General features: G+C 39.4%; 1 protein-coding gene across 3 annotated transcripts in view; it reads left to right on the forward strand.

The window, feature by feature from the left end:
- LOC108506839 (leucine-rich repeat and fibronectin type-III domain-containing protein 2-like) overlaps positions 1–21813 on the forward strand; it is a 119880-nt gene extending 98067 nt beyond the window's left edge. For all 3 annotated transcript variants that reach the window (XM_017834224.1, XM_017834225.1, XM_017834226.1), the window contains one exon: positions 20417–21813. In XM_017834224.1, coding sequence (XP_017689713.1) covers positions 20437–21813 — 1377 coding nt within the window. In that variant the 5' untranslated portion in view covers positions 20417–20436. The remainder of the gene's footprint in view (positions 1–20416) is intronic.
- The last annotated feature ends 814 nt before the right edge of the window (positions 21814–22627 follow it).

The following is a 22627-nucleotide window of genomic DNA, read 5'->3' on the forward strand; positions in this document are numbered from 1 at the left end:
CACTGAATTATGAGATGCATAATCAGTGAGCAGGAATTTATACCTGTTGAGGAAATGGACTGGTAATTTCGAGTTATGCATATACACAGAAAGGAACAGAAAGAAAAGGAATGAGCATCTGTGAAATCTGGCACGCACAGGATTCACAAAACTAGATATAATCCGTAGAACAACTGCAAGGGGAAGGGCGTAGCTCAAGAAATAAGCTACTTTATTAAAAATGTAAATTACATTAGAGCTATAGAATGAATGCCAACATTCCAGCTTACTTGGGAAGATGACAGGAAGGAATGATTGACAATTTTTTTTCTGCAGATTAAAGTCTGCTTTTCTCAATATCCAAAATATAAAGCTGTGGGCTGTATAAATTGGGTATTAAACCTAAAAATGAGCAATTTGAAGATGTCCATGAACCACAGTACAATGATAAATAATGAAGAATTAAAATAAAAGCAGTACCAGTGGTATTATTTGCAGAAAGTCTGAAAAAGAGTATGCTTCTATGATCTTAAATATAGGGATTGTAATTATGGATAAATACTCAAAAAGACATAACATGAAAGTGCAGGTGGTAGAGCTGACAGGATTAAATCAGTATTGGATCCTGGACCTATTAGTTATACAACAGAAAATGTAGACAACTGATGTGAGTCTTCTGTGTGTGTGTATGTAACCGTGGGTGCAACTCCCTGTGCAATTTGCTTACAAATGCTTTGAGATATTCTATGATTAGTGCCACTAAATAATGTGAGCTGCGATCATTACTTATCATTATTTTATTACTCTTGTAGTAAAGATCTAGAAATAGACATATTAGATGTAAATCAGCACTGCTCTGTTGACTTTTAATTTGGGTATGCTGATGTGCATCACCAAGCAATTGTTGAGTATTTAGATATAGGTATAAGGGCAGATTCCTATGCATAGAGAAAATGTGTTTTTCTTTTACCTGAGATAAACTAGTATATCACCTTTTCTCTCACCATTTTTAAAATTTTTACAATGAAGCAGATATTTACCTGTAAAATACCAAGCATTAAGTTAATATAAATTCAAACATTAGCAAGTGATAAAAATGAATTCAGAGTAATTCTGGTGTATTATTAATAGATTTAATCATATCAAATTTTACTACCTCTTGAGTTGGTGCTCTGTAAAGCTAAGGTAATGGAAACATGAGATTTATCTTTGTTAAAAGAAAAAAAAGTTTTGATGTTCCTCATGATTTATGTGGCTTGTGCTGTGGTTTTAGATCACTGATCAGACCTGGTCAGAGAGTTGCTCCTCCCCATATGGGAAGCCTTGTAGAGAGAGGGATACTGCACCAGGAGGATGCTATCAGGATGGCAAGTCGGAGCCCCTCTGTGTACCTGGGCTTAGCCAGAGCCTACAAAAGTCTCCATGGCACCTTCTGTAGTGAGCCCAAGACACCTTCTGCAAGGCTAGGGCTCACAGCTTCTATTTTCTTGCACGCTTTAGCTCATCTGTTTGCTTTTTGCTGTACTGAAATTCTGCATACAGTTTCCATAACACGGGGTGTCCCACCGGATCTAGCATATGGGGCCCTGGGGGGCTGGGTGTTGAGCCCCCATAGGAAGAGCCACATGTCAAGTAAAGGGGCTCAAAGTTATTATTCCTGCATACACAGTATCTGCATCGCCTGGGGATCCAGCTCTTCTGGATGAAAAGAGCTATAAATGTAAGGTATTATTAGCACATGGCTTTGTAGTAAGCCACCCTCAGGCCACATTAAGGTTTTTGATGTTTCTCAGTTGCACTCTAAAGGGATCTTAGCATGATTTCAGGAAAGGAAAGAAGAAAAATAAAGAACTTTCAATCTCTTTTTAAATTTTAAATAAAAATGAAAGCACTTGTATTTTGATTTTGATTTCTGTTTGGAGATGATGATTTGTTAAGATGCAGGCTGAGCATCTTGATTATTCTCTTTTAAAAGTGACCTTGATCTTTTAAAAATGTCAATTAAAATAAAAGATCTGGTGACCTTTTTATTGAGGTCTTCAGAGAGCTGAGAGAAGCTATCCCTGTCTTCCCCTGTTGCAGGAATACCTCCTGCTAGGGAACACAATATCAGGCTGAGTTAAAACTGCCCCGAGGGCCAGATCGATGAGGGGAAACTCACTCTCCACGGCCCTTTTAACATTCAGCAACGGCGTAACTTGTTTGTTTCCTCCGTGTTGGAAATGTCAACAAATGTCACCCAAGTTCTTTGCTTTCCTTTCTTATCTTTTGACATATTATTTGATATATGTGTGAGAGTGTAGAGTATGTTAATAAAGGAGCTTTACTCTCCAGTGTATTAACAGAGCGAGTGTAAGGCTGTACTGAAGAAAGGTTTCTTCTATTAGTTTTGCTGTTAGAAAAAAAATAATGCTCTTCAAAAGACTGAAGAGAGAGATCAAAAGAAGACGTGTTAACTTATAGTGGTCTATCCTTCTAGCATTAGGTCTGTGTTCATTACTCTAGGATTTTCCTTGAGACAAATTTTGAGTGCTTTGTCCAGAGCACTTAAATATGCTTTTTAGCCACGTGACTCCCATTCCTTTCCTGGGAGACTATTTCACAGATAAGACTTTTGGGATCAAAATTTCAGAAGTCCTTAACTGTCTTTCATACCTTAATAAAAAATTTATAAATTACTTAGTTACCCAAAAGTGAGATTCCCAAAGGTTCTCAATGGTACCCAAAGCCTGTAGGTGCACTGTTTGCTTTTGGAAATATGTCTGCAGTTCCTAAGCCATTAAGATTCTTTGAAATTGTAGCCTTTGCCTTTAATGAGACTGCTGATATTCGGGTTAAATTATCCTTTGAAAACAGTAATTTATTATACATTATAGAACCAGGTACATAATATAATCAGACTAGGTAGAATATGACATTTAACATTTATAAGGCACTTTTTGTACTAGTATAATTATTTAATTAGGGCAGTGCTGAGAGGCCCCCAAAGCAATTTGGTTTACAATTTGCATATACTATGTGAATGCATTGAAAGAAACAATTTCAGCCCAATCTGCTTTCAAATGCGTTGACAGGACAGAAAAAAAATGAGGAGTGAAAGTCTTTGCTTTCATTGTAAGGACAAAGAACTTACATAAAAAAATATTAAAAGAGTTTCCAAAGTACAAATGCCAGTTGTCTGTCACAAAGCAGTGAGTTTTAAAAGCAGTGTACAAGATCATCTTTCCTTTTCATCTTCAACTGTTTTATACACACTAAATTCTGATGATTTATATACTTCTGCAATATGTTAAACAATTCTTTTTCATCTTTAACAGTCAGATGTTTCAACTATTTGTAGACAGTTAGTCATTGCTATATATGTTTAAATTTGGTTTTTTTTTTTCTTTATTCCAATCTGTCCTCCTAAAAAAAGATAAAATAGTTCTATTAGAACATCCCTGGACCCATCTGTGAAATTAATACCCTGTAAAACATTTAAAGACTATGTACCAATGATGTGCTGTCTCCTTAGTGAAATGTGCTCTGATTGCAGTTTTCAGCAGCCAGAGTGGGACACGATTGCAAGGTTGAAGCTCCAGGTATGCAATCTTGCCACTGTCAGTAAACTCCAGTCTCCTCCCTTTCTTCCCATTTCCAGCCATGGAAATTTCCATGAAAACCTTGCAGCAGCAAGGCTATGAAATATCAGGTATCAGGAATATCCTGAAACAAATAAATTTTGAAGTAGTATAATTTTAGACAATTACTATTAGGAGAGGGTGAAAAACCACACAGGAAAAATAACAAGTCTTGTATAACTATTCTATGTTCTATGATTTGTGACCAATTTAAACTACCCCCTTCAAGCCCCATAGTTAAGTTTTATCTTGCTTTTGCACCACAGGAAGGAAAACTGTTTAAAATTATGTATAATCAGGGGACTCAGATGGGGAATCTCATCTAACCTTAATTCTGATTGTTAAACTGGTGGAACTAGGGTTTTTTTTACTAATTATGTAATTGCATAATGATAAGCAAGGGTTAAATGCTGAAGGCTTCAACTGATTCCTGTTACAGCACACCTACAATTGAGGTATAACTAGAGTCAAGAAGCTCACAGCTCTTTGCATTTTTTTCTTCATGTTTCCTCTGTCAAACTTCTTATTTAGCTCATTTCTGTACCAAAAGTGGAGGGCAGCCTGTAAAATCAGCCCTGTCATTAAAGAATATTCTCCTCATGCCAGCAATTTCTTGCAGAACACTGTGTGAGTGTATCCGAACTTTGCGATGTTTATATTATTTCAGTATATTGCATCATATGCAAAACACTTTCCAGCTGCTTCCTTACTCGTGGTGGTAAAGGAGTAACTCACACTTTTACTGGATTTTAAGGGTGGTAAAATCCTAGAAACTGAAGGCTTCTCAGCAGTAGACACTTTTTATCAAGAGAAGTTAGGTTTCTTTCATGCTTCAACAAAACAGCAGTGGTTGTCAGGTTATGAAAAGTTTGACAGAGGGATTATTTTGGCTGTATTTGACACAAAGATGAAAGTTTTCTGTATTTGAGATGAAACATGCTGTAAATATTTTATGCTTGCATGTCACTGCAGCGATGATATACCCTGTTCCACAGGTAGAAACAAAATTTGCTTTGCTATCAGAGCATTATGTACTGGGGGGCAGTGAAGCAATTCACAGGTGTTCCTAGAAGCTCCATCACTTATTTAGGGTGTGCCTTCCTGTTTGCACGTTTTCCCTGTGGCTCTCCTCTATCATTTTTCATTGTAGTGTCTCACCATATTCTTCAGCATGAGCTTTGGTCTAATGGAAGATATGGCACTTGAGGGAAATATTTCCATATTATGCTAAGTTCAGTCTGTTTTCTGACCTTGTTTGTGTCACTCCTGTATTCTGAGGCTCTTTACATGGTGACAGACATACATCTATATTTCTGGGGATGGAGCTTTTCTTAAAATTTTTTAATTCCTTAGATTGTATTTATAACTATATTATATTCAACACTTTTTTGGGAAGACATTAAAATGCACTATTCCAAAGGATCTTTAGTCTTCACCTTTTACCAGAGAAAATTTGCATGTTCGGACAAGGTACATTGCTGCGCAGTACCATCAAGCCAGGAAAGACAGAAAGCCAGGACAAGCCAGAGAGATTGAACTGCCCACCTTTCTTTTGTTTCTGTATCATAGCAAAGCCTATTTTATCAGTGTTCTCAGTTTCTCTACTTAGAGTGATGAGCTCAAGTTTCCTTGCCTTGATCCATCCCCCCACTTTCTACAATAGGCATAGGAAAAAGAGACATGATGACTTCAATTGCTGCCACAATTTACCTGAAAAAAATGAGGGGGAAAAAAAGTAAAAAAATTTGTAATTTCAGTTGATTTAAGTGGGTAATAATCTTGAAAGGGGAAGTCTAAGATCCTTGCTTCCCTAATCATCATTCAGTTGCAATCATTCTCAGTCATTTTAACAAAGGATTGATTTCTAGCAATAGGTTTTCCTTAATTTATCAACCAGTCCAATCTGACCCCGCTTTGTATATGGAATATTGATCCATGAATGTTGACTGTTCTCAGCAATGCATGGTACCTAAGCCAAGACTCCAAAGTGTGATGGATGAGGGAAATCATTAGCTTGTGGTCTGGAAAGAGGTATTTGCTATAATAAGAGCCAATTTGACAGAATCATCTTCATTAGAAATTAATTTCCTTGTGAATAGAATTCATTATTGCAGAAATCACTGGTTACTTGGCTTCATTATGCTCAAAGTTGCAGGAGAGGTAGTGTTGTAGACAGTGCAAGGGCAGAAGCTGTTTTACCTCTGCACTGAGATCAAGAATACCCTTTAGATAAGTAACGTAAAAATATGCAACCCATCTACACCACAGAATACTTGAGTTTGGAAGACACTTTGGGAGATCATTAAGTCCACCTGCCTGCTCAAAGCAGGGTCAGGTAAGACAGGTTGGCCAGGGCCATGTTCAGTCAGGATTTGAACATATCCTAGGATGGAGACTCCTTTACTTCTCCAGGAAATCCATTTTGGTGTTTAACTGCCCTCATGGTAAAAAAAGTATTTTCTTGTGTTTAAGTGAAATTTACTGTATTTCAATTTGTGCCTATTTCCTCTTGTCCTGTCACTGGAAACAACTGAGAAGACTCTGGTTCCATCTTCTTTATTCCCTCTCAGTAGGTATTTGTACACATTGATAAGATTCCTCCTAAACCTTTTCAAGGCTGAACAGTCCCAGCTATCTCAGTCTCTATAGCAGAGTGCCTTCAGCCCCTTATTCATCTTTATGGCCCTTCTCTGAACTTTCTCCCATATACCCATATGTCTTTTGCCCTGAGGAGGCCAAGATTAGACCCAGCAGTTAAGAAGCGTCTCATCAGTGCTGAGTACAGGGGAAAGAAAGCCTCCCTCAACTTGCTGGCAACACTTTGCCTGAAGGCTGTTGCTGTTCTTTGCCACAAAGGCATATTTCAGATGCACATTCAACTGAGTGTCCACCAGGATTCCCAGGTCCTTTTATGCAAAGCTATTTCCCAGATGGTTGACCGTTCATTGGCACAGCTGGGGCTTTAGGTTGTTGTACCTGCAGAGTCTTGGAAAAGATCCATTTGATCTCTTTCTCATAATTTCTGATGCTGTCTAGTCTGCTGTCCTTCCCCTGCAGCTCCATCACTTGGTGACGGCAGGCCCTTCAGCAGCATACACCTGTGGGCAAAGAGCCCATTTAGCCCCAGTCCCACCATGAGGTCTGAGGCACCTCTGCAGTCCCAGATGTGCAGAGCTGCATTGTCCTTCGGAACATTGGTCTGAAGGGAGGTCTCTGATGTACTTGGAATAGTTGCTGCAATGGGTTCTGGAGAGTGTTCCAAGCTGTCTGTTACCACCATTGCAGAGCCCCCAGAAGCATTTCTGGTCTTGCTCTGTGCATTAACTGCTGTGTCTGCTGCCTGCTTCTGCTCTGTGCTTGTGGTACACACCAGCATAAATGTGGCTTGCAGCTGAATTAACCACATGGATGCTGATGGGTATTTAACACTTCCTATTGTGCTGTCTCTTTTCTAGGTCCCAATATGTCATCACCAAAGTGTTATTAAACCCTTATATTGAACATTATGTTTTGAGTCTCAGTACTGTATCCTGGGCAACACAATTTTTGTCTTCAGTTATTGAGGAAAATAAAGCATAGAGGGGGATAGCAGCTGAACAGACATTACAGACTAAATTATCAGGAAAGGAGATCAAGCATCCTAACCCTTAGCTCAGTGTCTGCATTACATTTCACTTTTATTTGCTGTGGATTAGTAACTGTTTGCTGTTACCAAGGAAATGAGAGACTCCTTGGCATCTAACGCCCACAGCACACCCTTGCTATTGATAAATAGGAAAGGGATCATGAGTATACTACAGTGCATGTCAGAGGTGCAAGGAAAAGCAAGCTATGGAAAAGAGATAAAGGAAACAAGATTGTCTGAATGAAATCAAGAAATACCTTCAGAGGGGGTTACATTGTTGTGATTGTTTAGGGTTTTCCAGCCAACTCAGACATTTGATGCTTTTTTGGCAAAGAATGTCACTCACTGCTATCCTGGCAATGGCACCCTGCAGAGGGTCTGTCACAGATGCCGTATTTACCATCCCTATTTTTACTGTCAGCAGGCACCACTGAGTTCCTCTGTACTAGAACTGAGATGTCCTTGTAACACAGCTCCCAGTCACATGATGATGCACATTGACAGGAGGTCTTTTTACCATGTTTGGTGTTTTTTCTAGTAGTCCATGACTCAGATGTCTGTGTCTTGAAATCCTTCCTCACATTTTATAAAACTACCAGGTTATAAAAAAGAAGACTTCAAAATTTAGTGCAGAAAAAGGAGGGGACAGATCAGTCTCCAGAATTCAGACATACAGAACGTCCTCCAGGAGCCAACAGGCAAGAGGCAGCACAAGTGGGAAAATGCCAAGCAGGAAGTAATTCCTACAGGATGGAAACTTCCTTCCCATTTTCATTTTGAGTCATTACAAGGATATGCATATGTTTGCAGACCTTGCTGTGAGCAAACTCAGAAGTGGGAAAATGAGTTGGGTGTGTATTCAGCAGATAAGTTTCATCAGGAAACCAGGTTAGGTTGGAGTGTTATAAAATATTCCTTAAACTGAACAGTGTTACTCTTTGATTTGCTTGGTGGCAGTAGTAGATATGCTTCTTGAGTCATTTCAACATATGTGGGAAAATCACTGAGACCTGTGATAATCAAAGAGTTATTTTTTTATTTATTTATGGATTATGATTATGTTATTATTTTAATCTCTTCTTTTATATGAACATCCATCTCCTGAGAAGAATTTCTATGTTCTCATACCACATGGTTGTAAATATACAGGTAGCATAAGGGAGGGGAGAGTATTTTTCTCCTATGTTTAAACTGAAAAATGCACCCGAAGCAAAAAAATCTTCCGTCAATATGAAAGGCAGCATCTTGAGATGATCATGGGAAGTAATGAGGGACTGTCAGGATCACTCTGGATTTCAGCAGCTCTCACATTAACAGGCCAGCAACTCACTCCAGGAGGCCAGCATCTTTTGTCTCAAAGTAACAGATATGCCATTCCAGTTTGAACCTCCTGCCTTGTGGAATGAACACTGTGGTCCTGAAACAGCTCTAGTTTTATCCAGAGGCTCAGTTTCCTTGACACTTCTCAGTCAGGTCAAGTGTAACATTTGTTCTGATCTTATTCAGGCTGGTAGCTTTTGGCAGCAGGCAAGGATAACGTGTTCATGCTGGTCTACTTAGATGTGACATCATCCTTGGGTAGAACTGGACAAAGTGGATTGAGGCATTCTATAGATCCTGTCAAGCACAGAGCTGTATTTAATTAGCTCAGTCTAATTCAGAGAGACCTTTGCCACACCTCATGCTTGCTCTACACATGCAGCTCAGTGGCACAGTGCCTTTACTGTGTTATTGTTGCTGAGCTCTGCATCCTTCTTTAGGGTCTCCACTAACTGCAGATCCTATGAAAGCAATCAACAGTAACAATCACCATGGACATTTTTCCCACTTTTCTTGGCTGAAATATTGCAGTTTTCCAATCCTGGGGAAAAAAAACCTTGTGTTTCAGTTTTCCATAACATTTTTTGCTGCAGATAGGAAGCTTGTACTCCTCTGTTGATGAACACAGATGTTTGTTTACTAATATAGGGGAGTTTTTAATGTATATCAGACTGGTATTTTATAAACAGAGCTAGCTTTTACCCACTCTGGGTTCCATTAAGACAGTATGTTTTGTTTTGTAGTTGTTCTACTGGACTCTTGTTCTTTCTTTACAGCATAGATTTGACTTTCCACCTCAAAGCTTGAACCATCTTTCTAATTATTTCCTGAATGGTGGAAGATAGCCAGAGAATTTAATCAGGGAAAGTCCAATAGTGTTGGTTGTTGTTTTTCTAACAGGTCAAGAAAATAAATATAAATATATAGACCTCTAGGTTGTGTTGCAATTTACTGAAAAATGCAATCTATTCTTCGAGAATGCTTATCAATAGTGAAACAAGTGCATATGCTGTAGTATGGGAATACCTCTAATTATTTTGCCTTGGTTTTGTGTTAATGCATCTAGACTTAAGGGCAGAGAAGAATGTGTTGTATCTATTACAAATAAATCAGTGCAATCAACTGCTGATATATGCAAACTGACCTTAAGTACTAATACATGGGTCCTTCTAATATCAGGAATCTAGCTTAGAACAGGCAGTAAAGGGATCTGGCCCTGGATCAATGGAGGAAATGTCTTGAACAAATTGGGACCAGAGAGGTCAGTCTTCTGAAAAACATAATTAAATTGGGCCTGAACTGGAAGCCTCACACATCAAAGAACTGCAGTGATAAAATGATTAGAGAATAAAGGAGAGGGGGTGGAGTGCAGCAGAAAGCTCAAAAGAAACAGCAAAGAGTGTATGAGACAGCAGCTTTAGAGATGGTATTTGAAAACCAGGGAGTGTTTAGAGGCAAAGCAAAGGAAAACTAGTCAAAGACAGATTAAGTAAAAAAGCCAAAAATGTGTGAAACACATATCAGGATATGTTGGTACACACTGGAAGGCAAAGAGTATGTAAGGAAATGAGGAACAATAAAGCATGCAGAAAGACAGTATTAGGAATGCAACAAGAAAATCCTTGGGTAATGGAGCCTGTTGTTTGCAATATAAATTTAAATGCAGCATATAGCAGCTGGCTGCTCTTATCTGATAAGACTGTCATTCTCTGCATAGTCGGTGAGCAGAAACTGCGAAGTGAAGCAGAATATATATTTGAAATATTCAGGTCTTATATATTTTGTTTTATCGCATGTTTTCCCTTCATTTTAATTTTAAGAGACTTGTTCTTTTTTTCTGCTGACTTAGTGCCAGTAAAGATGCTATATGGAGAGCCCTGGGGATTGATGACTTTTGTTTCCTCATAAATATACACAGCAAGTGTAGCAGAAGATCAGCTTTCCTCATCTTACCTTCCACTCACCTTCCACTACTCTAACCTGGAAGACTTTCCATCTTTCCTGGAGCAAGATCTCTGCAGAGAAGACCGAGGTTGATGAGAAGCTCACATTGAGCTTGCAGCTCATAAAGCCAACCATATCCTGGGCTACATCAAAAGCAGTGTGGCGAGAAGGTTGAGGAAGGTGGTTTTTCTCCTCTACTCTGCTCTTGTGAGACCCCACCTGGGATACTGCGTACAAATCTGGTGCCCCCAATGTAAGAAGGACGTGGAACTGTTGGAGCAAGTCCAGGCGAGGGCCACAAAGTTGATAAGAGGACTAGAGCACCTCCTCTATAAAGACAGGCTGAGAGAGTTGGGTTTGTTCAGCCTGGAGAAAAGAAGGTTGCGTGGAGACCTCAGTAGCAGCCTTCCAGTATCTGAAGAGGGTCAATGGGGAAGCTAGAGAGGGATTCTTTGTCGGGAACTGTTGTGATAGGACAAGGGGGAATGGCTTCAAACTGAAAAACAACAGGTTTAGATTGGATGTGAGGAAGAAGTTCTTTACTATGATGCACTGGAACAGGTTGCCCAGAGAAGTTGTAGATGTCCCAACTCTGGTAGGCCAGGTTGGATGGGGGTTTGAGCAACCTGGTCTAGTAGAAGGTGTCCCTGCTTGTGGCAGGAAGCTTACAACCAGATGATCTTTAAGGTCCCCTCCAACCCAAAGCATTCTATGATTCTGTTAAATAGCACATTCATGGAATCATAAAATGGTTTAGTTGGAAAAGACCTTTAAGATCGCTGAGTTCAACCATTAACCCAGCGCTTCTGTCTCTTCCTAAGTGACACATCTACGTGTCTTTTAAATACCTCCAGGGATGGTGATTTAACCAATTCCCTGGGCAGTGTGTTCCAGTGCTTGACAAACCTCTTCGTGAAGAAATTTTTCTTATATCCAATCTAAACCTCATCTGTTGCTACTTGGGCCCATTCCTTCTTGTTCTACTGCTTGATACTTGAGAGACGAGACCAACTCCCACCTCAACCTCCTTTCAGGTAGTTGTAGAGAGCAATAAGGTTCCCTGAGACTCCTTTTCTCCACGCTAAACAACCCTATCTTCCTCAGCTGCTCCTCATAAGATTTGTGCCCCGGACTCTTCACCAGTTTTGTTGCCCTTTGGAAAGGGCAAAACCCTTCAGCCTCATTAGCATGACTGAAATGTCATGATACACTTGTACTGTTGTTCTTTATAAAGTAATAAACTAGGGGTGCTTTTTGTTTACTTTCCATTTGCTTTCCTGGTGCCATTTCCTTGTGTACTCATTTGTACTAATCAAGGTCCCTTCACAGTCAGGAAATTTAGAAATGTACTCCACTATATATGAACTTGCTACTGGTGAAAGGTGAGACTCTGAGCTACTGTTAAGCCTTTGAAAAAGAAGAATGTGAGATGTCAGGAAAGTGGGAGAAATATCTTTCAGGGGCTTCTGTGCTGCAGATACTCGAGGCAGCGAATGGGGCACAGGGGATAGAGTCACTTCAGCCATGAACAGACATCCACTGCCTCCGACTTCTGTTGACTATCAGTCTTGGGAAGATAAAAAACAAATTACTGAGTTAGGGAAAAGGCTGTACAAGCTGTCTCTTATCTGTGGTCTTCCTTCCTGTGCCATGACAACAGACTTACCCATAAACTGTTTTTACATATACGCACAGTCTCCAGATATGTTGCAAACAACTGATTGGCAGAAGTCAATACTTATCTTACAGAGGAGAAAGAGAAGTTAAGTGAAACTCATCCAAGACTGCATACATAATAAGACAGTGCTAAGGTAATCCAGGAGCTAATGTTCACATTAAGGCCAGATTTCCTTCCCAGAGATGCAAGCACAACAGTCTCTCCTTTCAATATAATTATGCAAATGCTGTCCATGACATCAGATTTGTATTAAAAAATTGTTCAATGATATGCCTTATGCACGGGAACATCAATGTGCAAAGAGAAAGTAAGAGAGTTGTGAGAGTTGTGTTTTCAATGAGGGACTTGGTGAATAATCTTGGGCAAAATGTTTGAGGCAGATTATGGCTCTTCTTACTCACATATAAAAGTGAGGTAGAAGTTGCCTCTTTTAAGGCGCTTTGAGAGCCTGGTATGAAAGAACAGATATTGCCACCAAAAGTCCATACCTTCTTTCTTTTTCTCATGCAATGACACACAGGTTGGAAATAGGTAACTATATAATTAGATGTAACAAAGTCTACAACTTTGAGAAACTGCTGTTCACATGATAGAAGTAATGGGTATGTTAAGACATTCAGAGAAACAGTGAATTGTCCTCCTGTGTGTGAATCAAAAAGTGAGAGTTACTAGAAAAAGAAATTTTTAGACACATCTAGTCCCATCCAAACTAAGTGAAAAGTGAGAAACTACAGTAAAAGGTTTACCAGGTTGATGAAAGAGCCTAGAGATTGTGGTGGCCATGTGTTGTGTCATGCAACGGCACAGCAGAGTTTTTATATTTCCTTCTCAGAACTCTGCTGATTTCTTACTGAATCATGAGCTAGCCACAATGACAAACCATATTGGGATTGTATTCCCTGTAAGAGGGGATCTCTACTACCAAATGCCCCTGCTAACATCCTTAGGAGTCGTAATTTGGGACATTCAGGAAAAGTGTGGATTTTTTTTTTTTTTTTGTGGACTTCAAATTTGCCTTGTGTGTGTTTCAAAGGATCTTGAAATCTTTGCATGTCACTTTATGTGCCCAATTAAGTTTATGAGAAAAATCAGAAAAAAATCTTTTGGTATGCATGCCTTGGTTTTCCTACCAGTGCCTCTTTGTGAGTGGGTTGTATATGAAGGGAAAACTGCAGTCAGCATCTGAAATAAATATAATTCCTAAGGAATATGGACAGAGTCTGTCTCCAGGGCTAAGTGGTCAATTGAAAAAAAAAAGAAGTAACAAACCCTGATAAAGAAGAGAATCCCTATTTTAATTACCTTTTTTTCCTTTGATGTAGAAGGAAATAAGAATATATGAAGATTTTTATGAGAATTAAAGTAAGCTACAGATAAAGAGTTACCTGAGGATTTTCTGTTACGGCTCAGAGCCAAGAGAAGTTTGGATTCAGATCATGAGAACAGGCCTTCAGTTGTATTTCCTGAAAGAAATAGGATCTGTTGATGGACATTTATGTTTCACGCCATAGGCAATATCTCCGAGAGAGCTGCTGCTTAGTACCTTTGCAGCTTCTCTATGAATTCCCAAAATGAGTAAGAGACAGAATAACTGGTAACTTCTCTACTGTACTGATAGAGGAAAATATAGGATTGCTGTAAAGAACCAGATAAATAAATGAACTGGATGGCTAAAAATAATAAAAGGCTCAGTTTAGCTGACTCATGATTTTGCAGATAAAACCTGATGGAGATTGGCACACAGCATTAAAACAGGAAACAAAGATAAATGTTGATGACCATTAAATGAACAAAAATGAATGGACCTTCAGATGGTTTGGGGGAGACAAACAAGCCAGCCCAAGCCATTTATATTTAGCGCTGTTGAAAATGGTGTTCTGCATTTCCCGTGTCCTTCTCATCGGGAAATCACCATCCTCAGATGTGACTACAATGAAAAGTTCTAGGAAACAGACCAGATAGATCTGTTGCTGATGCAACACACCCTCCACGCCTGGGAGGACAGGTTATTTCTTTCGCTGATTGGGAGCTACCAGGTAACTGCTCAGATGATTTGGGGCTTCTTACCCCCCACCAGTGTCTGAACAGCTGAATCAGGCCATTCAGGGACAGTGTCTTCTTGCCCCTGAAGAAAAGAGCATTACATGGAGCTGAAATAAATACAGTACACATGCATATATCAAGTAGCCTTAGCTAAATGTGTCTGTTTACCAAACAACTAAAACATCTACCCAAAACCTGGGTTTTCTAAATGGCCTCTTTCTCTTCAGTTTGTTTTTGTATGCTTAAAAGTAACTGGCTGCACATGTAAATTTTGTGAATTATCAATAACTAGATTTTTGTCCCAACAAATCAGGCGCCTAAAGACTGTGCTTTCTAGTCAATGAAGTTAGAATAATGTGAGTACAGATATTTTCACAGGTAAAATCACACCAGTCAACAGAAGTCTGGCTATGATTACAAGGTTATAAGGTATCATTCACAAGTTATGGCTAGAGCTCGATATTTTTTTTCTATTTTGCCAGTAGTTTTACACACTGATAAGTATCAGTTCCTGTTGACAAAACCTGTTTGTGAGATTGTTCAGATTTCATGAGACCACTTTAGGAAAGGTATTAAATGAAGCATTCAAAATACTTGTTTCTAATGTTTCTGAGACGTAACCTTTTCATTTGGAAATGATGCGTTTCGTGTAGGTACTTAGCTAAAGTACCACAATATTTAATGAATGAGTAAATCAAGCATGCCTATTGGATTCATTCTACAGGGCCATATTAATTTAGTTACTACCAGCACAGCAATTAAAAATTGAACCATAAGCTTCAAGATAGATACAAGTGAAACTGACCTTGCCATTGAAGATAAACATTGTTCTAAAATAAAAATTTCCATCTTCTGCAGCACAAGAAATTTAGGCTAATTACTAAGTGTAATTTTAGGCCCATATTTCTTTTGCTCTGTTCTCTATGTGTGTGCATGGAGGCTTCAGAGTTCAAGCTTCAAGTAACGTGATGCCAGATCAGACAAGGGCTAGTGATTAGTTATATAGTTATATAGTGGCACCTATATCCTTTGGGTGGAAACTAGAAGAAAGTCTGACTTCCAAAGGATGTGTGTCCCTGTCTGGCCTAGTCCTGAACTGTGTTATGACTGCAGAATGAGTTTACTGCTTATTAGACACTGTACAGCTCAGAGCATCTTAATATCAGAGTGGACTGCCTCTGAACTTGAGTTAAAGTCTTTTCAGTAGCCAGGATATTAATAATGTCTGTCTTCCGTGTGGATACTTTGATACCCAACAAGAGGATGCATAATTTCCTTTGCAGAAGTTTATAAAGCTAATGAAGACTCTTTTCTCTGCTTTCATGAAACTTACTATATTCCATATTCTTGAAAAGTGTGACTAGTAAATATTTCTGAGGCTTCTGCACTTCAGACTTTATCTGAAGTGATGAAAATGTCCCAAATGTATTGTGGGTAAGTGCCAGACAAGCAGATGCTTGGAAGTAGACAGAATGTGTTCACTAAGTTTTATTTTCTCACAAAATGAATCTCAGAAGCTTGACTAATTTTGGACATTTTTTCACACTGAATGGCTTATGATGGTGTCTTCATTTCAGCAAAGACCTAGTAAAAGTCAGGTGTGATCTAACAGGCCTACACCTGGTTTCTTCTGGACTTAACATATCTTGCTGCATTTCCTAGGACCTAGGATGTAAGCACGTTCTAGGATATTAGTGCTCTAGGGAAACTAAAGCCACTAGACAGACATACTGTCCAGCAGCCAGGGGTCCACATCTTTGCCAGAGAAGCTACAAATATATTATTTTTCTTCTGGGTCAAAACCACTGTGAAAATGAAAATCTTCACATACGCACATCTGCCTCTACAATCTAACTCTTCCTAAATACTACCAAACTAGGACTACTTCCAGGGCAGTCAAGCTCTGCATCTGGGGGTTAGGTTTCCTATTCACATAAGTTCACTCAAGACAGAGATAAGAGTACGTTAAGAATGAGGAAAAGAGCAGCTCCCAGGAAAGAAAATTCAGTTCCTCCACAGCACCTAAAAAAAAATGAAGAAAGGTATATTAGCTCATCTGTACAGTCCCTGGAAACTGTGTCCCAGGGTACTTGAAGACAGTAGAATCAGAGCCACTACCCATCCACCTCTCCATTTTTTTTTTTTTAGTCTCTTTATTCCCAGCCTGTATGGTGCAGCATATTTTTCTGACGGTTACCTCGTACTTGGTGCTGTGGTAGGCAAAGGTTATTAGAATTTATATGCAAAGTTCAATGAATATAGAATTAAAAAGTGCCTTGGAGACATTGCTGAAATGAGATGCCAAATCCCAGAATTTGTATCTTTATGAGGAAAATTTGAATACAAAACACCAAGGTTTATGGCTCTTGCACATATTAATTCATACCAATCCTTGTTCTAAGAGGACTAAAGGGGCTATTTTTCATCTTGGGCTGAGACAGGAACTCTTCCAGATTCACTGACTTGCTGTGAGAAGTATACTTTATCAGGCTGATAGATACCTTTAAAATGTAAATCAGAATGGTGAGCTTATCACAAGACTGCCATTAGCAGCCTATAAAATTCTTGATGTTGCAGGTCACAAGACATTTTGGGAACAAGGTGAGAAAACTGGTCAGCAAAAACAGACCCTTAACTTGACACTTTATAATATGTCTTATATGAAAATTACCAGAACTGAAAAAAAAAATAATATGACACATCCACCCCCTTGACAGCTAGCAATTACCTTGATTTTGTGGGAGGGTTTAGATTTTAAAAGATATTATTATAATTGTGCAGATTCAAGAAATGTAGTATTCCCTGGAATCACCCCTGGAAGTGTTCAAGGCCAGGTTGGATGGGGCTCTCAGCCGCCTGGTCTAGTGAAAGGTGATCCTACCCATGGGAGGGAGGTTGAAACTAATTGATCTTTAAGGTCCCTTCCAACCCAAACCATTTTATGATTCTATTATTCTTTGAATTCTTACCTCATCTTCTGCCCAAGTGCATTGTCTTTCCAGAGAGAAAAAGGAAAACTATTTGTCCTATGGAAACCCCTGATGTTCTCCTTAAGGAGCTCTGTGCAATTTTTTGTCTCCAGTGTCCTACAGGTAGTCCTTTGGGTTCATATCTTTTTTGTTGTGTTGTAAACTATTCACTTCAGGTTTACATTTCAGAAACACTCAAGGCTCAGAAGCTTGAAATAATGATGCTAGCAAAAGATCACAAAGGATAGACATTTCCTCTGCAAACAAACAATATTTACATTAATACTTTCAAATGTATTTAATTACTGGAATGACAGTGGCCATGATATTTCCATCCCTGTAAGGCTTTTACTGATTTTTCCTCTTGCTGGTAAAAGCACATGCTGCACTCTATGTCTTTTTCATGCACACGTGCAAGCACACACGGGCAGATGATGTGCTTTCAAGCCATTCGCAGATGGTTTCCCCATCAGGGTTTACTTTGCCTTTTAGGCCTCCTGCTTCACATCCTCCTCTCAGTGCTTCAGTCCCTGTTTTATGTAATTAACTTCTGTTCTGCCCCTCATTTTTTTTTCTTTTCATAAATGCATTTCACTCTGATGCTCAGAATCGACTGTCTCCCCAAAGCACTGTGATATTTAACAGCATCCAGAAAAAACGTGGTTAGAGAACTGAGACACTTAAAGGAGACACTGCTGTAGTAAGTGTGCATTCACATTTTTGAATAGCTATTCAGAGGGTGGGAATGTAGATGAGGGAGAAGCTATGAAAGGGCTTATTACTAATTAACTGTATCTATTTCTCCCCCTTTTAAACTTCTTTTTGTTTATCATTTCAGCTGGTAGGGTAATACACTAAATTAAAGCTGCAGAACACAATTATAATTAAGATTGAAAAAGCCAATTGCCTGTTAGCAAACTACCAAATGATAATAACGTAAGGCTTATTTATAGTTCATTGCTAAGTATTCCACAGATTTGCATCATTAATGCATTTGCTAATCTCCAAACATTTTGTTCAGTAGCCTTTTATTTACTATTGAAGGTACGATTACTCTTCTCGAGCCATCCTTTCTAAAAGGATACCCAGCAAGAGGTGGGCTTTCATCTTGTTTGCAAAGTTCAGCAAACATATGCTTTAGTCGTTTCCTCCCCTATGAAATAGTAATAATGGTATATAGTTACTATCATCATATCATGCAGAAAACCTTGCCATAAAGATCATACTGTACATTGTTCAGTACTCATAGCATCTTTCATTTCTACAGCTGCTTTTTCTGACTCATCTCATGTATTCTAGAGAGGAGATGCCAAACCATCTTACCCAGTGGAGGGACTGGGAACCTCTGGTCAGAGTCCCAAACACTGGGCCCCAGTTTTCATTCCTTTCACAAGAAAGTAGAGCAAGACCTGTTTAAAGAGTTTTTTAAAAATTACTCGTGATAGATTTTGTTTTGTATTTGGTGTGTATTACTGGGAGTTTAATAACTTTTATATTTTCTTTTAATTATTATAAAAAGTCTGCATAACTGTCATTTCAGATGTGTGATGGAGTGTAAATAATTGTGATGCAACTTTTTTGTGAAGTGTGTTTTTTGTGACAGATGAGTTTGAGTGGCCTTGTAGTACTAATTATTGGAGTTATCCCATCATATGTATAGCAGTTACAGAACCAGCTTAGGCACTGGTGACTTTCTGGCATAAGCTGACTAGGCATTACAGGGGCAATCAATTAACACAAGGGTGTCTTATCTCTCATTGTGCCATGATGTCTCTTGAAACACAAGTGCAAAAAAGCTCCTAAACCTATGAGCACTGCATGATTGAGAAGGGATATGTCATATACCAAAGACCAAGGATAGTAATGCAAGTTTATGTGGTGGATGTAGGTTAAAGAGAGACAAAATGGCTATGTTGAATACTACAAGCTGAATTATGCCTGTAGCTACTGCCACAGGTGAGGGTCTAGGAGACTAGAGCACATCATCTTATCAAAAAAACCTGAGGGATCCTTTACAAAAATATAGCTCTTTGTCTCCCTGCTGCTTTACTCAGAAGGAGAATGAGGGTTAGAAATGAATGATCTACCCATTCCTCAGCCCTGCTTGATAGCATGGTCTGTGAAAGGGAGAGACAGAAAGAAAGCAAGTTTACCCATGTCCTACACATGTGGAAGAATGTCAGCAAACCTGTGTAAGTAGATATTCCCAAACCCGAAGCAGGGCTGCGACTTTTCCCAGTCACAACTGGCCCTGTGAGCCAGCCTGTAAATACATTTAGTTTATTCTTCAAAGACAGGTACCTTACAGTTCAAGCTGGAAAAGCATGTGAGAGCTGAAAAAAAAAGGGAAATAGTGGTGCAAAGATGAATGGGCAGGATGCAAGGAAGGGCCATGGAGGCAGGCAAGAGCTTCGCTGTCACTATGACAAGGGGAATTGCAGTCTGAGAGCACGAAGTTGCCAAAAATCTTGCCAAGAGACTAATGTAGCACAGATTTCCCCTGGATGCATTCTCTTAGGAGCTGGATGCAATCATCCTTTCCATAGGTTGGCTGAGCACAGGTGAATCCAGGTGACAATCGTCCAAGTAATTTCTTCTTCCTGTACTGCCTATCATTAATTTTGTTATGGGTGGGCAAGTGACTTGCCCCAGAACTGGCCAGATAATTACATTGTCATTATTAACCACATTACTGACAGGGAAAAAATGCAGTTATTTTTATACCTGCATATTATAAAATCAGCTGCTTCAACCCTAAGACTAATTCCTCATTATTTTGCAGCAGTAAGTAACTGTCATACATAATATTTCTAGCTCCTACCCTCAAAGAAGCAGACAGTACTCCAAATGAAATCTTGCAGGATTTTTAGTAAGCCATGCAATCTGATGATGGGATTTGTTCGCTACCAGCCACTCAATAAAAATTATAATGCTGTAACTAGAAAATAGGCAGTCATGAGACCCTGTTACCAGGCATAAGGACTAGCAATTCCTATCCTGTTTAGATTCGGAATCAAACTCACCTCTTTTTTTCTTTAGAAAAAAATACTTTACCTGGAGAAACATGTTTCTATAACATTTATCCTTCACATCCTGGAGTCCTGATGCCTTTAGGTGTGACTCCTGAGAGGAGGCACTGCAAAGTCTTAATGGAGGTAGATGTTAGGTAAAACATAAGAGGAAACTTATTTATATCATAACTGCTGATATTCCTTGTATCTCTATTCATTTCTTTCAGGTACTGTTGCGTGATTTACAATGGAAAAATTGTTCTGCAGCATCCTGGTGTTTGGAATGGCTGTCACAGTCAATGCTTGTCCCAAATATTGTGTCTGTCAGAACCTGTCTGAGTCACTGGGGACTTTGTGTCCCTCCAAGGGTCTCCTTTTTGTGCCGCTGGACATAGATCGAAGGACTGTTGAACTCCGTCTTGGGGGCAACTTTATTATTAATATCAGCCGACAAGATTTTGCCAATATGTCTGGACTTGTTGACCTTACTTTGTCCAGAAACACCATCAGTTACATACAGCCCTACTCTTTCACCGACTTGGAGAGCCTTCGGTCTTTACATCTGGACAGCAACAGACTGCCTGACATTGGAGAGGATATTTTGAGAGGTTTAATTAACCTTCAGCATTTGATTTTAAACAACAACCAGCTAAGCAGCATTTCTGATGAAGCCTTTGAGGATTTTTTGCTGACATTGGAAGACTTAGACCTTTCCTACAATAACCTCCGAAGCATTCCCTGGGAATCTATAAGAAAGATGATAAACTTGCACCAGCTCAGTTTAGATCACAACCTGATAGATTATATAACAGAGGGGACGTTTGCAGATCTTCAGAAACTGGCCCGATTGGATCTAACATCCAACAGACTGCAGAAGCTCCCCCCTGACCCTATATTTGCCAGATCTCAAGTAATTCCATTAGCCGTTACCCCATTTTCTCCACCTTTGTCTCTCAGCTTTGGGGGCAATCCACTGCATTGCAACTGTGAGCTACTGTGGTTAAGGCGACTTGACAGAGATGATGATATGGAAACTTGTGCTTCTCCTCCAGGTCTAAAGGGAAGGTACTTCTGGTACGTACGGGAAGAAGAATTTGTTTGTGAGCCTCCTCTTATCACACAACATACTCACAAGCTGCTGGTTTTAGAAGGGCAAACTGCTACGCTGAAATGCAAAGCCATTGGGGATCCCACTCCCATCATTCACTGGGTAGCCCCTGATGACCGTCTGATCGGAAACTCTTCGAGGACAGCTGTCTATGACAATGGCACCTTAGATATACTCATCACCACCTCCAAGGATTATGGAACTTTCACATGCATAGCAGCCAATGCTGCTGGAGAGTCCACTGCAACAATTGAACTCTCAATTGTTCAGCTTCCCCATCTCAGCAATGGCACAGGCCGATCAGCTCCCCCGAAATCCAGGCTCTCCGACATCACCAGCTCCACCAAGTCAAATCGTGGGGAAACAAAAGGCCCACCAGAAAGGGCTGTCCTGGTGTCAGATGTGACCACTACCTCAGCTTTGGTCAAGTGGACAGTGAGCAAGTCGGCCCCTCGGGTAAAAATGTATCAGCTGCAGTATAACTGCTCGGATGATGAAGTCCTGATCTACAGGTAAATGCAGTTGTTTGGTCCTCTGATGATGACAAGGGGGCAGAAATCAGCATATAGATTCTTTTACTGCTAGGTCACTGATTTGACTTTGAAGTGAGATAGCACTGTCACCAGTAGCATTAGTAGTGTCTGACAAATTTAAATTCTATCTGTCAGTTTGCCTGTTGTCTGTTCATTGATTTTCTGCCAAAGTAATACATTACAAATTTCTGTAGTATTAATTGTCTAACAACAGCTGTTTTCAGTGAAATTTCCAATTAAGGAAAAAATAGTACTGCAGTTAGTAGACTCCTTACTAGGCATAACAAAGAAAGGAATACTTGAAGACAGAAGTCAGAAATTTCCCTTTCCACCTCCTGTAGGTGGGATTGAAACACACTACTGAGAGAGGAAGCGATGTGGGAGGAAGTTTATGCTGTCTACCCATAACACAGACTCTAATTACTCTGTGATTTAAGATCTGGGGTTGTTAGCAAGAGATTTTTCACCTGTATAAAAAGACCTCATTTTTTTAATTCACTAAGAACTGTTTTACACAACTGTAATGGCTGACAACTTTGTATTAATGTTTTATACAATATTAAATGCAAGAAGAGATAGATATAATTTCAGATGCAAGCCCTAAATGTTCCTTATGTTCCTCCAGTTCTACAACCCCTCTGACTTTTAATGATGTAAAGCAAGAATTGCTCTTGCAGTGAAGCAACAATAAATTTTAGAGATTAAAAATGTGTAGGAACAGTACGGGAAAACAGCATTACTGTTTCTTTCCTTCTATATTATAAGAATGATTGACACAGTATCTTCATGCTAGTGAT

Source organism: Lepidothrix coronata, unplaced genomic scaffold (assembly GCF_001604755.1).
Source record: "Lepidothrix coronata isolate B3197 unplaced genomic scaffold, Lepidothrix_coronata-1.0 Scaffold230, whole genome shotgun sequence".
NCBI lineage: Eukaryota > Metazoa > Chordata > Aves > Passeriformes > Pipridae > Lepidothrix > Lepidothrix coronata.